The sequence below is a fragment of the Poeciliopsis prolifica genome, unplaced genomic scaffold (assembly GCF_027474105.1).
Source record: "Poeciliopsis prolifica strain line A6 unplaced genomic scaffold, Auburn_PproV2 SCAFFOLD016, whole genome shotgun sequence".
Classification (NCBI taxonomy): domain Eukaryota; kingdom Metazoa; phylum Chordata; class Actinopteri; order Cyprinodontiformes; family Poeciliidae; genus Poeciliopsis; species Poeciliopsis prolifica.
In genome coordinates this window covers 4,806,497-4,822,561 of record NW_026562391.1, presented here as the reverse complement: position 1 = coordinate 4,822,561, position 16,065 = coordinate 4,806,497, and the positions used below count along the sequence as shown (strand labels likewise).

General features: G+C 41.4%; 1 protein-coding gene across 1 annotated transcript in view; it reads left to right on the top strand.

The window, feature by feature from the left end:
* pkd1a (polycystic kidney disease 1a) overlaps positions 1 to 16,065 on the top strand; it is a 72,201-nt gene that overhangs the window by 24,368 nt on the left and 31,768 nt on the right. Inside the window, exons 7-18 of the mRNA XM_055041425.1 lie at positions 148 to 316; positions 1,554 to 1,734; positions 4,093 to 4,307; positions 6,661 to 6,782; positions 7,532 to 7,676; positions 8,807 to 9,066; positions 9,144 to 9,494; positions 10,314 to 10,796; positions 10,876 to 11,007; positions 11,192 to 11,367; positions 11,933 to 12,063; positions 12,227 to 14,841. Coding sequence (XP_054897400.1) covers positions 148 to 316; positions 1,554 to 1,734; positions 4,093 to 4,307; positions 6,661 to 6,782; positions 7,532 to 7,676; positions 8,807 to 9,066; positions 9,144 to 9,494; positions 10,314 to 10,796; positions 10,876 to 11,007; positions 11,192 to 11,367; positions 11,933 to 12,063; positions 12,227 to 14,841 — 4,980 coding nt within the window. The remainder of the gene's footprint in view (positions 1 to 147; positions 317 to 1,553; positions 1,735 to 4,092; positions 4,308 to 6,660; positions 6,783 to 7,531; positions 7,677 to 8,806; positions 9,067 to 9,143; positions 9,495 to 10,313; positions 10,797 to 10,875; positions 11,008 to 11,191; positions 11,368 to 11,932; positions 12,064 to 12,226; positions 14,842 to 16,065) is intronic.

Sequence of the window (16,065 nt, the reverse complement as noted above, 5' to 3'; positions counted from 1 at the left end):
CAATTACATTAAAACTTGTGCATTCATTTTTGAAATATGTGTTTTTGTACTACAAGTGTTTTACTACAATTATGAACCCATCTTATTGTTAACATTTGTGACCAGGTAAAAGAGCGCTGAGCGTCTGGCTTTGTGTTTGTTTTTCAGGTGTCTGCGCAGACAGACGTGACCGTGGCTCTTCCTCCCAAACTCGAGCTGCACTGTCCGTCGTTCGTCGTGGCCAACAAGAGTGTGGACGTCACACTGGTCAGCTGGGGCGGCGTCGGCTTAAATGTGAACTGGACAATCTCGCAGAATGATGTCCAGGTTGCCAAAGGTAAAAGACAAAAAGTGACACACGAACTCTGTGAAACTAATGCTGACATGCAGATTATCGGTCCCTGTTAGAAACGTTTTCTGAACCCAAACTGCTCGTTGTTTTCTTTGCGATGCGGGTTTTGGTTTGATGTGGAAGGTTGTCAGATGGGAAACTGAACTCCAGTCCAATTTCACTACTCTTCAAGAAAAGATGTAATTATGTTCTGTTTTTGAAGGGCAGCTGTAATAAATCATCAGTATGAGATCAACGTTCTCAGCCAAATCGTTCTAAGACAAACGATTTGGGTTTTTTAATTAATATCCACATTGGGTCTTTTTGAAGTCTTGGCTTATGCAAAGTATTTTTTAATTATGTTTAATCTCTTATCGGATCATGCTGGGTTCTTATTTCAACAATAATAGGACCATTAATAAAATAGACAAAGAAGAAGAGCATGCCATGATGAAGTCAGATAAAACATCTAATTGACCCCGTCTTGTTGAAGCAGCCGTGAATATTAACACCTGATATTAAATTATGACTCACTCATCTGCTGTGGCTGAATATCTAATTGGTGAATCACATTGATTTCATTGATATTATTGATATTATTATAGTACTTTTTTGCACTATAATAATAAGCAACCGCTTTTTTTTATACCTCTCTTTTAAAGACTTACATTTCATAGACCTTTTTTCACAAATCAACAAGTCTGCTGTATTTTTTTAAGCAATATTTAGCAATATTCTTCTCTGCAATCTGTACCCTCCCTAAAGGCTAGTCTAATCAGATTCAGTCTGTTTATGTGTGACTGCTGGCAATCACACATAAACATGGTTAAGTAAGCTGCAGCGTGTGAGCAGATAAAAGGGGCTAAAAGATATGGAAGAAAAGGCAGAATCCATGATGTAAGGTTTGAACGCTGAGTTGATCCGGAGCTGTAAGACTATAACACTTGAAAGTACCTCAAAGAAAGTAGAGATAAAAATTACATTATAAAAACTGGATATCTATAACTAATATTTTAGTATTATCAGATCTTTTTACATTTATATGTCATTCTAGGATTTTTTTTCCTGATTGCGTCACAATAAATATTCAAGATGACACCAGTTTAGTAGTAAACAGTCTTAAAATCCAGGTTTAATGATCAAATGAGAAGCATATTTAAAATTTATTGTGTTCTTGGATACAATAAAGCGTGACTTCAGATATTCTGAGAAATCACAAGACTGTTTGCTGTTTTCTCGCCAGCCTTCCCGGACTGTCCTCCGAGAGAAGGGGTGTTGCACAGCAAGTCCTCCAGCTGCTTCCAGATCTTTCCAGCGGAGCTGAGCTGGAAAGACGCTCGACAGCAGTGTTTGAGTCGCAACGGGGATCTGGCTGTGGTTAGGAGTGATGAACTGCGCAACCTGCTGGCACGCAAAGTCACACAGTGAGTGAAATGGGGCCTTTGTGTTTTTCTCGTTGTAATGACATAACATTAAGCCGGTGCCATGATTTCCATCAGTACGTTCAAGTGGAAGAAAGACAAATTCAACCAGTAGGACGCTTTCAAGCGAAAATCGAATTTCCTGTCGGCTCTCTCACAAGGTTTGCAGCTTTAAGTGCAGCGGATGCTCTCTGCCGGTCTCCAGCATGGTGAAATAAGCATGTGGAGTTTTCACTGTGTTGTATATTCAGAAGAAAGAAGGTTTGGAGAGGGACTTGGATAAAATCCCATCAAACACGAGATTAACAACAGTAACAAGAGGAGTGAATACGATTGCCTCTTAGCCGTGGTGAGAAATATTGACTTTCAAGTGCATCCATCCCTTACCCGGAGAAGAAAGCAAAAACCAATGTCCTTCTGGGAAATCTTGGGTCTTTGCCATCCTGGTGGATCTTCTTTTGTACATCCAAACAAGTATTGTCTTCTCGTGAAAGCAGTATCCTCAGATTTACTTCTCTTTCAACAGAATAATGCTCCTCAATGTGAAAAACTGCTTTAGGAATGGTTTGACAAGATCATCAAAGACTCTGAAGTGTTGACTAAACTCCCAGATTGAGCGTCTGAGTAAAGTGCTGAGCAAACTAGTCTGACCCATGGAGGACTTAAAGGACGTCCTGTCAGATAGCGCAGCACATCTTTAGGTGGTCATAGTGTTATGTCTGATTGGCCTCGGCAGTCATTCATCCAGCGATCCGCCATGTTTTTGAGATAAAAAATGTTGACAGGACATTTGACAGTATCACTTAATAATTATGTGTTATTGGAAGATTGGAAGATTAATATCCGAACACCAACTAGAAAGTCTTAAAAAATGCAAGCATTTGCAAAGCCTGGTGGCCCGCCAGGCTTATAATGCACCAGGGAAAACCCTGGTATCTGTCTTGAATGCATATGATTACACAGAGGATCGTCTTTGATGGAATGATTCTTAATATGTGCATAATGTTAATGTTTGTTTTCAGCTGGATGACTTCCTGACCATATGATTGTTTTTTTTTATTACACATTTAACCGTGGTTTTAAAAAATTGTTTTTCAGATCATCAAATCAGTAACACAAATTTATTATCAGACGAAGAACACCTAACTCAATGCAAAAATCATTTTCAAACATTAATTTTTTCTTCTTAAGGTGAAAAAAAGTCTATCCAACCCAGTCTGGCTCTGTGCAAAGTAATGCCACCCTTATTATCTTATTTTCTTTTCTTATTTTACATGTTTTGCAATAATCAAGCTTGATTGTGTCTTGAATTTAACTTTTCTAATTATCTGGTTCATCAAAATTACTTCATGATTAGAACATATTCACATGGGGTTCGGTTGATCAGTAGTTGTATTTTTATAAAATATTTTCCAGGTTAATATTTCTTGACTTTAGAGAGATCTGCAACATTTAAGTGTGACAAACGGACAAAGAAACAGTGAGGTGGCACATTCCTGCCTTGCATTGATCCTCTGATACATTTTACTGTTAACCTTCCATGCATTGTGTTCTGCATGTCAAGATGTTCATCAAAAGCTCCCACTTCTTATGTTTATCCATTGTGTGACGAGCTGTTTGTGGACTGAACTCTTTGGGAATCGTCCCTATTGAGCCGACCCAACGACCTCAAGTGTTTGCTGTTTTGGTGAAAGAAATTTCCAAAACCACATCTGTGAAAGCACAGCTGCTTTGTGAGCTAAACACCCTCACGGTTCTCCCACCAGCTCTCTCTGGTTGTCTGTGTTAATGCGAGGGTAGAGGCCCGGGTCTCTTAGCTTGATGTAAATAAGAGAAAAAGGAAAAGAAAAAAATGCTACAGATGGAGCTGGTCCTCTTTCTCCTCCTTCGCTGTTGTTTCTCCTCCCTCTTGCTTATATAAGAGTGACTTCAAAACTTTCTCTTTTTCCTCTTGAGCCCTTTCCACTAAGTTATTATCTGATGTTGTTTTCACAGATGTGGAAAAAGATTCCTTTTCTTTTCCTTCTCTCTGTGACAAGAAGGAAAATGAGTGTGGGGAGTTGATTCGGCTCTGTATGCACCTCACAATAAAAAGATGCATTGCATATTCACAAGATTTCGTTGTTGTTCACACTTGCACGATCCAATCCCCTTGAAGTCCAATTAAAGCTTCCTCTCGCTCCTTTCTGGCAGCAATCATTGATTGAAAAGTTGGGACATAATTCACAGCCTCTTTTGTGAGTCTTCGCAATCAATTATGTTGTTTTTTTCTCGATTCGTTTTATTGTATTTTTCTATGCACATGGTTTTCTTTTTTTTTTTTTTGACTACTTGAAAATGTTCTGGTAATTTTTGCACCAGGGAGCGAGGCGTGTGGCTGGGCTTGAGCGACGTCGACTCTCCGGGGAAACTGCTCTGGGTGAACGGATCTGAGGCTCAGGACGGGGAGGAGGGCCAGCAGCCGCGCTCGTCCATCTCTGGCGGAAACGTGTGCGTGTCGTTTGATCAGAGCGGTCAGACCAGCTCTCACCTCTGCGACTCCAAGAGGGCTTATGTTTGCCAATACAACCCCCACGGTACGCTCACACACACACACACACACACACACACACACACACACACACACACACACACACACACACACACACACACCCTCTGATCATATGCAAAGAGGAACATTCAATACAAATGCAAAATTCCCTCCAGTTCACCCAAACCGCAAGGCTGAATATATAAATTTTCCACATATTTAGGTTGTGCAGGTCCCCTCAGTATCACAGGTCGGCCTTTCTTAAAGCTCCTCTCATAACTGGAGCACAAATTATGTAGATTGGTCCTTGTGCGACTTTGATTTCCACCACTTTCAACATAATAAGTGTTATCATGTTTTCCTTGGACTCTAAGGCTACGTTCACACTGCAACCTGAAGTTACCCCAATCAGATTTCATATTTTTGCCGTTGTGTGACCTCTGATTGATCTTTACAGATCTTCTCCGGTCTGAGATTTGGAAATGGAACCCAGGCAACTTGGACATGTGGTCCTAGATCTGAAATGAATCTGATGTTTTCAGATGTGACTGCTGATACTCAGTAAACATCCCGGTACAGTTCTGAAGCGGGAAGAGAATGGCAGGCAATAATGTGCGTTAAGTTGTCACTGTACTGGCTCCAGTTGGACAACAACTTTAAAATAGATCCATCATTACTGTCCATGTGTGCTAACGTAAACACTGAGCACACTCGCTATGAGTGGCTTGAATGCTTCAAGGTGAAGGACCTGAAGACGAAAAATAAATTTATCTCTGCTGGAAATGACAGAATATTGATGTAGTAATTTCTGGTTCTATTGTAGCAGTAAATGAGAAAAATGTAGCACTTTAAGTAAATGTAATATTAAATCTTCAGCATGTGGGTATTTAGCAAAATGTCAAAGGGCTTTTAAAATGTTTCCTATGAAATGAGCTCACTGCAAAACCATTAAATGGAGAGCGCACTCGATTGCTTCCCAAGTGCCAAGTGCAAAATGTTTACTTAATCTGAATGCTCAGTGTGCCACATGATGCCAATGAGTCACTGTAAACAAAGTCTTTAAATTGAAAAAGTTTCACTCTGCCTGGTATTCCCTCAAAGCCTTTCAAATACAATAGAATAGAAATCAGGACATGTAGGAATGAAACAGTGTGATAGTTATGTTATATTTAGGTGGAAATATGAGCTGATTTCACTGGTCGTCTGTCTTTCACGGTGCGTCATGAAAGACACCATGTCACTCCTCAGTAAATAAATAATTCAAGTCTTGTTTTTTGTTGTCTTTTCTGTGACTTTCTTCTAACAAATATTTGTTTCTGATTTCTTTTCAAATTTGTCGTCTTTCGCGACAAATTTGAATTGGCAATTTAAGCATAAAATCCCTAATTATTATGATGAGGTTTTTATGAAAAAGATTTAGATGATTGGCAAAAGTAACTAAGAGCAATTGCTCAGAGCATCTGATTGGACTTACTTGTCCAGGAAATTAGTGTAACTGAGCTTTCTTGGTTAAGCTGGTGTGCTTCCAAGCTTGCAGCAGAAACATCCACCCAGCATGAATTATGTTCAGGCTCAAACACTGTTACTGTCATAATTCAGCAGTGTCCAAAATGCCCTACAGGTTTCTGAAATCTAACACACCTGTGCATCTCTATAGTAAATCTCACTGGTCAGTATAATAGAGCAGCTATTGCACTGTATTGGACTGTATAGTTTTCATTCCTCTAATTGAGAATGCTTCATATTTCCACCAATGTTTTTAACTTAGTAAACCGTTTTGCGAACATTTTGGGATCACATTACATTTAGTATATTTATTAACTGAAGATGCAAGTGTATTTCAGTAAATTAGAATATGGTCAATGTTTATTTTACTAATTATATTCAAAATGTGAAACTTGTGTTACACATAGAGTGGTATATTTCAGCCATTTACTACATCAGTGCAGGTGGAGTGGAGGCGATCAGTCTGGCTCTGCCGAGACGTAAAGACAGACTGGCTTTAATGGTACTTTAATAGGTCTGGAGTAACTTTAGCACAAAGAATGTAACAATTGAGGCCCAATGTCCTGGATTCGTCTTTGTGTGGTGGATCTGGAAGTACTGCCTCCAGCTGCTCTCCATGCCTCATAAATTTATCTCAAAACCTCTTGAATCCTCTGAAGTTTCTCTTGCTGTGTGTGCTTATTTTTCTGCAGCACTTTTTTCTTCCACTCAACTTTTTTTTATTAATATGCTTGGGCACAGCCCTCTGAACAACCAGCTTCTCTAGCAATGACCTATTGAGGCTCATCCTTGTGATGTAGAGTTTTAGTAAAAAGTAAACTCATGAAATCACTCTGTGTAATGAATCTAAATGGTATTAATTGTTTTTTTATTCTGCTTTTGATCTGTTTCAGTGCGCGTTCCAGATGCTGGTGTGTATCTGTTGGGCATGGCCGTCTTTCCTTCCGACCATCCGTTACTCCATTTATCAACAACTCTGCTCTCTGCGCCACCGTCTCTGAGCAGTGTCATAGAGGTAAAGAGGGATTTCTGTTTAATTGGATGTTATTTTTTTTAAACTTATTCAAGCCCCCGAGGTGACATGGGGAACTTTTCTTTTCCTTTTGCAACACCTTTCAAAAGTATTGCTTTCCCTTGCATAAAAAGTCTATTTTGTATGCAGCAACAGTGAAAGCAAATGGCGAGTTAAAAATACCCTTAGCCAATCTGCACCTTTAAAGATCTTCAGTGAAAACATGTTTGTACATGCTTAACTTTTTTGTGCAGAAACTGGTTGAAAATCAGTTTAGTGACTGTGTTCATGTTGTTGGTTTGTGTAAAATTGAGATGAGGCTGCAATGAAAACAACTCTTTATAAATCATTTAGACGACCAACATGGAAAAGGCCCCTTGAAAATAACTAAAAAATAGTCCAAATGCTTTGGATGTATTTTTTTCTTTCTTTCCTTCTTATGGACGGTTCTTGTTTATGTCGAGGCCCCAGTACACCTTAAAGAATGAAAGCCATTGCTTGACCTGTTTTGCTTGAACTGTTTTGCTTTTACATTTTGCGTTGCATAAGCTTGCGTTGCATTTGTATCCGAAAGACAAAGATATAAAACTTCAGATAGCTCACAAGCAAGACATTAACATACATACAAAACCCTTCCAAACATCCTATATTGTAGTATAAAGTTTTCAAGTTGCTGACCTGACTAGTACATAATTGTGAGGTAAAATAATCTTTTATGTCGTTTTTCACAATTTTTTTTTTCTTGCTCTCAGCTGCTGATGTTTCCTGCGATGAGCTTTGTTCAGGCTGGCCGTCTGTCCTCTTTGGAGATCATCATCCAGGAGCAAAGCTCTCAAGTCCACATCAGAGTCCAGATCTACAGACCCAAATGTCTCGGCCAGCACCTGCTGCTGCCCAGTGAGTCAGCCACCGAAACACGCTCATGTACTCTGGACATGTAAAAGACCTGCAGAGTTTACCAGCAGGGGTTAAAAATCACACACACACATATAGACCACCTGATCCCACACCTCCAATTACGCACATATTCTCTTACACTGGCCGCCCCTGTCTGAAGACATTAAGGTAAATGACAAGGAGAGTGTGTGAATGGAGGCAAAGCATGGTCAAACTGGAGAGGAAAATGAGAGGTCAAATAAACAAGATCCACTCCTTTGTGAGGCCTTCAGTCATTAACAATCACCACACTGAAAGCAATAGTCATGCAAAGGTGGACACAGTGACAATAAACACCTTTTAATATGTTTATATAACCTTTCTAAAACAAAGACAAATAATTTGGAGTTCGCATTTAAAACTTCCTTCAGAGGATTATTTTAACAACTTGTACTTTCAGTTTATTTAGCATATCTATCATTACCTACAGATGTCACCATGTGTTTTTCCTTGAGAGTGTAGACCAGTTCCTCTGACTCCTACAAACATTTACAAACATTTACAAACATTTTCCAAATTAAAAATGTTATATAATAGAACAGTAATTCACTCCTGCAAGATTGATTGAGAAACGGCCAAAGCTATGAAGCATAACATGGTGAAATGATCGGCATCCGCTGAGGTCTGGCTCTCAGTTCTGGAAACCTAATTGAACAGCTGATATGCTGTTTTTAAATAGTTTCTTACAGCTTCTGTGCCTCCACTGAGTTCATTTCTGACCACTGCCAGACACTAGTAATGGTCCATTTTGAGTCTTCCTCCCATAGCAGCAACTTCTACAGGGAAGATTTTTAATTTGTTGTTAATGTTCTCTGATCAGAAAAAAAAAATATTATTTTTGAGTTTCTGAACTTGATTCCAATCAAATATGAAACTGCAATGAAAACAGAGAAACACTGATCAGAAATTTGGGAAAAGTTTCTGATTTTTGCAAACTTTTGACCTTCTAAGTCTGACTTTAGGTGATAAAATAAATGTGACATGGTATTTTAAAAGTTCGTCTGGCATTGCCAACGTAGCACACTTAGCATTACTAAGAGCACTTTCCATATATTCCGTAGAGAATGATCAAAATGAATGTTCTGTCTCAGGTTGCGGCGGGTCAGCTTGTTCTCCGATGGCGGTTTGTGTCCCCGGTCACACAATGATCAAAGGTTCGCCGTCGTGCCCTGCAGCACAGCAGTGGTGTCCCTTCCAGGGTCGTTGCCTGACTCTGTCCCATCCATGCCACCCATCTTCCTGTACTAACTGCACCCAGGGTCACCACCTGCCACCAGGGACGTCGAGGCCCCAGTACACCTTAAAGAATGAAATTGTCTTCACTCTCCCGCCAGGACCAGCGCATGCATTGGTGAGAGGAGGAGTTTTTTTTGCCATTAAAACCAGTTTGTCTTCCTGCTCTCTAACTTTATTGTCTGGATTCTGCAGCAGATACAAGACCAGCTGGAGGACGTCCTGGTCTCACCCGGCGATGTAATCGCTCTGCAGCACGACGGCGGCCCATCAGCTCTTCTTCATTGTCAGTCGTCTCCACAGTCGCTGTGGCGGCAGCCGGTCCTAGCCCTGAACTTGTCCGAGTGGTTCTGGATGAACAACACCAGACAGTCAGCAGATTTCCCAGATCTGAATGTGGAGAATTTCATAAGGAATGGTGAAGGAGGCTGGCTGGAGGAGGAAAGCTGCAGCATCAGAGTGCTGTATGTGGGACAAAACAGGACCCAGCTGCAGGGAGCCCAGCTGTCTGCTGGTCTACCACAGCCTGGACTCTACAGCCTGCTGGTAAGTCATCAATTCTCATGTCATTTCCCAGCATGCATCTGACAGATGATGCATGCAAAAAGAGGCCACTTAGGAACTCTTGGCCTGAAGGGGAAGGCCTCTCATGCATAAATTTGAAGTTTTTTATTGCTGTAGAACTTAATCTTTAAGCAAATTATTGTGTTCTTGTTTGTGCTGTTTAAAGCAGCATTATTTTCTTATATATATATATATATATATATATATATATATATATATATATATATATATATATATATATATATATATATATATATAATATTTTTAGTAAAACTGTCACAATGTCCTGACATTATGTTATAAGACAGATAATCTGTGAAAAGGTCCATGTCCTGCTTGAGCTTCTATTGCCGTCTGCTGAAATGTTATTCTCCTGGTCAAAAACAACTAATCAGAGAAAGATCTTAGTGCTGTCAATTACCCTAGTGTATTCACTGCTCATTGAGCTAATGGTGGAGAAACAACTTGTTTCACGAAAAATATTTATCCACGTTCAGCGGAGGCCATGCTAACTCGCCTGAGCATACATGACAGGCTCTGCTGATTGGGAGAAGCTGTAGCACAGCAAAGAGGAATGATGTGAGCAAAGCGTAAACACAAGAATGATTGACAGCGCTCACACCCTCCTCCTGGTTCTGATTCATTGTTTCTGACCCAGTGGTTTAGTTCTGTAATTAGCTAGGGAGAAGGCAGAGGAGTTAAATTTTTTTTCACTACATTGTGACAGTTTTAACAGATATGTAAAAAAAAAAACATATTGGAGGTTTGAGCCACAAAAAATGAGCCAAACTTTGCCGACAGGTTTCCACCACTGAACCATCATACCCATCTTCAGCATCCTGTCCGCTCCGAGTTGTACCTCCCCTCGGTTTGACGATCCTCCACCCTCCTCTGAACAACGGCACGGTCTACATGCAGCCCAACAACACCAGGCTTGTACTCCGCGTGCAGTCCCCCTACGAGACGAGGGTATCGCGACGAGGCAGCGGCGTCAGTGTGACCTTCCAGTCAAAATGCCCTGCTGAGTTTTTGTCCAGCCCAGCTGTCTGCGATAACAGGTGGAAGTCGGGTTCAACAGTCGAAGCCTCTGAACCCGTCTTGTATGCGGTGCTAGATCTGAGTTTGGGAGAAGAAGAACAGAGAGGTCAAGTGCAGGTGGAGCTGGAGGCGCATAATAATGTGACAGAAGCCACCCTGCCTTTGGTCGTCCACTTGGAAGATCCACTCGAAGGGCTAGTGGTGCAGCCAGACCCAGAACATAGGGTCCTGATGGAGTCCGTTGTGGTAAGTTTATGTTTTTGGCCGGCTTTGGTGCAGATTGACCATATGTAGTTAACATTAGTGTCGTCTGTCTGTGTTTTAGAGCTACACTGCGTCGGTGCTTAAAGGTTCTAATCCCACTTTCAAGTGGACTGTGGATGATAAGCCCTACTTCACTTACTTCAACAGTGTTCTCAACGTGATCTACCAGAACGCTGCCATCTACAAGCTCACAGTATGTTTCAGTTGCAATTAATAATTTTTTCAGTCTTAAATTTAACTCAAGGCAGCATAAAAACAGTCTTAAAAAGTCTTACATCTGACTTGTGGAAGTCTGCAGATACCCTGATCTTGTAATCGAAAAGTTGGAAATGGCTCCAGACTACAAACTCCTATGAACTGTCCTGCATCTCTTCCAGGTGACAGCCTCAAACCATGTCAGCACACTGACGAAGCATTTCAACATAACTGTTGATCGACTGCAGCCAATGGCCAACCTCACAGTAAAGGGAGTGCCGGATGTGGTTCCTCAGGGGTCCAATCAGACACTCACCACCTCTGTGCTTGTGGACATGTCGGTGCCAGCCACATTTCGGTACGTATCTTTGGAGAAGGGTCCGAGGGGTCACTAAATTAATAATACACAGCTTTTCAGATATAACCCTGGTAATATCTTGTGATATTTCTGATAATATAGCTCTCCATCTTCTCAATCGGTCTCTTTTTCCTTTCATTTCTCAGCTTTGAGCTTCCTGTATGCCATAATAGCACCACAGCAGTCGAAACAGAGCTTTAAATTTATAACCATGTGGTCAGGGAAGATTGCTGACAAGAATTTTCCTCTCTGTGCAACTGTTTCCCCAGTACTCCTTTTTTTCCCCTTCCTAGCCTTTACTTTGGAGTCCTCTTCTCCCTGGCCCCCAAACCCTGATCCAATCCTCTCTTCTTAGCCTAAAGAGCCTTCAAGTTTTTACTTTCCGTTTCTTCTTTTCCAAACCCTCCATTGAACCCTTTTTAAGAAAAGATTAATATTTTCCAGTCTAGAGTGTATATTTTTGCGTACCCAATCTGTCACTCGCATTTTGAAGCTTTAGGCATCAAACGGTGAGAAAAAGTAGATCCTCTTTCGGTGATCTTTCATCGACTCTTTTCTTCTGCAGATGGTCCTTTGGTGATGGTGGATATGAGGAATTTGAGTCAAAGCCTCCATATTCTCCGTCTCTCCTCTGTAAAGACTCTCCTAACCAAGTTCTCTTGAGCAAAAACATCACCTATATCTACTCTCAGCCAGGTATGGCCTCCTTCTTGAACCTGTCGGATAGATTAGCACACCTGGAGCTGAAGTCAGGATGTTTTCTGTTAATATCAATAATCTATTGTGATATATATTATTATTAACTTATTGTCCAGCCATAATTCAGTTCATTCTCTTTTGTTTCCCTCTGTGTGTAAAGGTATCTACACAGCGCAGGTATCCGTATCCAATCGCTACGACAACATCAGCCAGAGCATCAACATGAGTGTTTACAGCATCCTGACGCATGTCGACATACAACCTGAGCGGCAGTTTGTGCTTTCGGGCCAATCGTCCTTCTTTGAAGCCCATCCTCTGCCTTCGCCGTATGGTATTCAATATGATTGGAACTTTGGGGATGGCACCGTCCTCAAAGGTCGGCGGGTACCACACACCTTCATACAGAGCGGCAACTTCAAAGTCTGTGTGTCAGTGAACAACACCATCAGTTTCACATCGACCTGCGCAGAAATATTTGTCTACGAGGAGATTGAGGGCCTGACAGCCAAAAGCTCCTCTCCTACAGAGCTCCAAAGCCCCACCAAAGTGTGGGCACAGCTCAGTTCTGGTAACAACATCACATGGATTTTCTCCATGGGGGATGGCACCGACTCAATAATTACATCTGAGCCTAACATAACGTACAACTATGTCAAAGAGGGCAACTACACAGTGAATGTGACCGCCATGAATGCAGTGAGCTCTGGCTGGATGCCCCTCTCAATTCATGTGTACGTCTTCCAAGTCAAAAGGATGGAGCCTTCAGGATGTGTCCAGGAGCGGACCAAAGTCAACTTTCAGGCCTGGGTATCCGGCAATGCAACAATTCACCATTACAATTGGAGTTTTGGGGATGGGAGCCCCAATGAGACGGTTCAGGGCAACTCCAGCGTCTCACACACCTACCAACTGAGTGGGAACTACCACCTCTCTTTGCTTCTCTCCAGTGGAGTCAACAAAGCCACCAAGGCCAATTTCTTCAACTGGGTGTGTGTGCAGCCAGCTGTAACTAACATCAGCATCCTCCCTGAAAAATCACACTATGCAGTTGGAGAAGAAGTACATTTCAAAGTGATAGCTGAGCCAGAGTTCAATTACAGCTACCAGTGGGACTTTGGTAGAGGGGAGGAGCCATTCTTCACCCATGGCTCTGGAAATGTTGTAGCAAAGTATAAAACGTCAGGTCATTATGTGATAACTGTTCATGTTTTCAACAACATCTCTGCCAATAACGCAAGCGCTGTCATTGACGTTCTGGTTCCCATTGGACCGATCTTGATACATCACAATGGGACAAAGTACAACAACTTGACCCGAGGAGCTCCATACACTTTCACAGCTTCTTCTCTGGCCTCTGACGTTACTTACACCTGGAGTTTTGGAGATATTCAAGTGGTTACCGGCCAGAGTGTCCTCCATACTTACAACATCTCTGGGAACTACAACATCACACTGAAAGCTGCCAACAGTGTTAGTCAAAATGAGACTTTTCTACTGGTTTCTGTGTTTGCGCCGATTTTAAGACTGAAAGTGAACGCTAGCTTAGTTAATGTCCCCTTGAATGCGTCAGTCAACTTTGAGGCCTACAAGGAGGATGGAGACAGTGTAGACTACTCTTGGATTCTGTGTGACCGCTGCACCCCGATCCCAGGGACCAATACCATGTTCTACACCTTTCGCTCCATTGGCACCTTCAACATCATTGTGATAGCGAAGAATGGCGTGGGAGCAGCGAATGCAAGCATCTCCCTGTTTGTCCAACGGGAGCTGGAGGGCCTGCAGATTTTGGCAGAGGACATCAAAGGAGGCGGAAGCACAGCGCTGGAAAGTTGTTGCTATGCAACAAACAGCGTTCTTCGTCTTCAAGCGGGATTGAAGGAGGGCACCAACATGACATTTAGCTGGAACATTGTCAGAGCGCATGATACTGTCAGCTCATTCAACATGAGTGGGAAAATGGTGGAGCTAAATTTCTCAAAGCCAGGACCCTGTAACATCTTTCTACGAGCAGAGAACCTCCTGGGTCATCTTCTGGTCAACAAAACCATACATTTTTTTGAAACACCTTCTGGTGTTGACCTTAAGATCAGTAACAACCCAGTCGCCACTGGAGCTTCAACAAACCTAACAGTAGAGGTCATGAAGGGTTCAGATCTACAGTATCGGTGGTCTGTGAATGGAAAGAATCAGCCGTCGACCGCGCCCTGGTTGGCCTACACCTTCGACAGCCCAGGACGAAAAAAAGTTTCAGTGGAGGTGTTCAACGAAGTTGATTCAACGATTAAATCAAAGACCATCGACGTCCAAGATATAATTTCTGGCTTAAGTTTCTCAGTACACAATGACAAGGACCGGAATCACTTTGAAACCGGAGTTGGCATCAACTTGAAGGGGGAGGTGATAACAGGAACCGATGTGAGGTGGACGTGGCTGGTGGAAGGAACTACTAGATCAGGAAGGCAAACTTTTCTCAATTTTTCTGAGCCTAAAACAGTCATCATTACTCTGAACGCCACAAACAACATTAGCAGTAAGGCCTTTTCAAGGGAGTTATTTTTTCAGGACAAGATTAAAGTGGGACTGAAAGCAAGTAAGGACTATGCAGCAGTTAACGAAAAGGTGGAGTTCACACCTCTTCTGATAGAGGGTACCAACGTCAGTCTGACTCTCACCTTCAGCCCTGATGCAGAAATCCACCCTCAGCCGAACAAAACCTACACTCACGCCTTCAGCAAAGTGGACACTTACTACGTGAATCTGCAGGGATGCAACAAGGTAATGAAAACATAGATTGGATTGTTGAAAACATATCTGTCCTCAAATCTTTTGACAATCTTCAAAAGCTTGCTTTGGATCACATATTATCACAGAAGTACCAAATGTATTGCATCACTCCCAGATAGTTTATTGAGTCCTAATTAATGCTTACATTGTGATTTGTCCTTATTTGATCCAAAGTAATTTCAGACTAGGCATCTAAGCAGTCCAATAATACATTTATTGTAATCAAAACAATCCCACGCATATTCCTGTTGCAAAATAAAACATGACATTTCATTAACTGTACTTTCCAAACTTCAGTACCTTGATGAAAGTGATAGGTAGGCCTCCTTTATTTCACACACCTTGCCAGAGAGTTAGACAAATAAAGTCTTTCTGTGCATATCAGAAAACACAAAACCTTCTTCAACCAGCTAACCAGTAGTATTCAGCAACTAGAGGGGGAAAGACTAACTCTGTATAGTCTGTGGAAAATCAGGCCACTCCTGCCGTTAATTAGGATTCTCACTGAAAAGACTTTTAACTGCTGCACCAGCCAATCCAGTCTCTCGTCTACTGTGAACATCATTATAAAGAGTGAAAACACAGTTAACATTTTCTACATTTAATATCTTCTACAGTACTTCAGCCAAAGTTGTTCACTTCATAGTTTTCATGAAGCAAAACTTCATGTAAGATTAGTGTTGGGAAAGTTGAACTTAATGGAGGTATGAAAAACAAGAACAGATGGTCTGTTTCAATGTTTCAAACTGCACCTGGGAGAAATAAATTGTGGGTTTCTTTTTGTTGTGCGTGACCCTGATTCTCTTTGACGTTACACAGGGGTTGTTTGGTTTCAATCCTTCTCATAATTTCCACTGACAACAGTCTCAGCATTTGATGGCAAACACCTGTTTCCCATATGATCAACAGCTGCAAGCCTGTTATTTAAAGATACTTTGGATTTATTTTGTATAGGTTTATTTTTGATAGTCTGAACACTTCAGATTATGTTTGAGTGATGTCCTGATTCCAGTAACCAGGACTGGTGAACACTAATAAAATTTAACTCATCTTTTTAGAACGGGAGGTCAATCATTGTAATGAATTCATAATTTATCAAAGGACTCAGTTACGTTTTTGCATAGGGTCATGTTGGTTTGGAGAGCTTCTCTGTCTTATCAAGTTGAAGTTCTTGGATACACTCTGGTTATCTTTGCAGACAGTAATATTTATTGG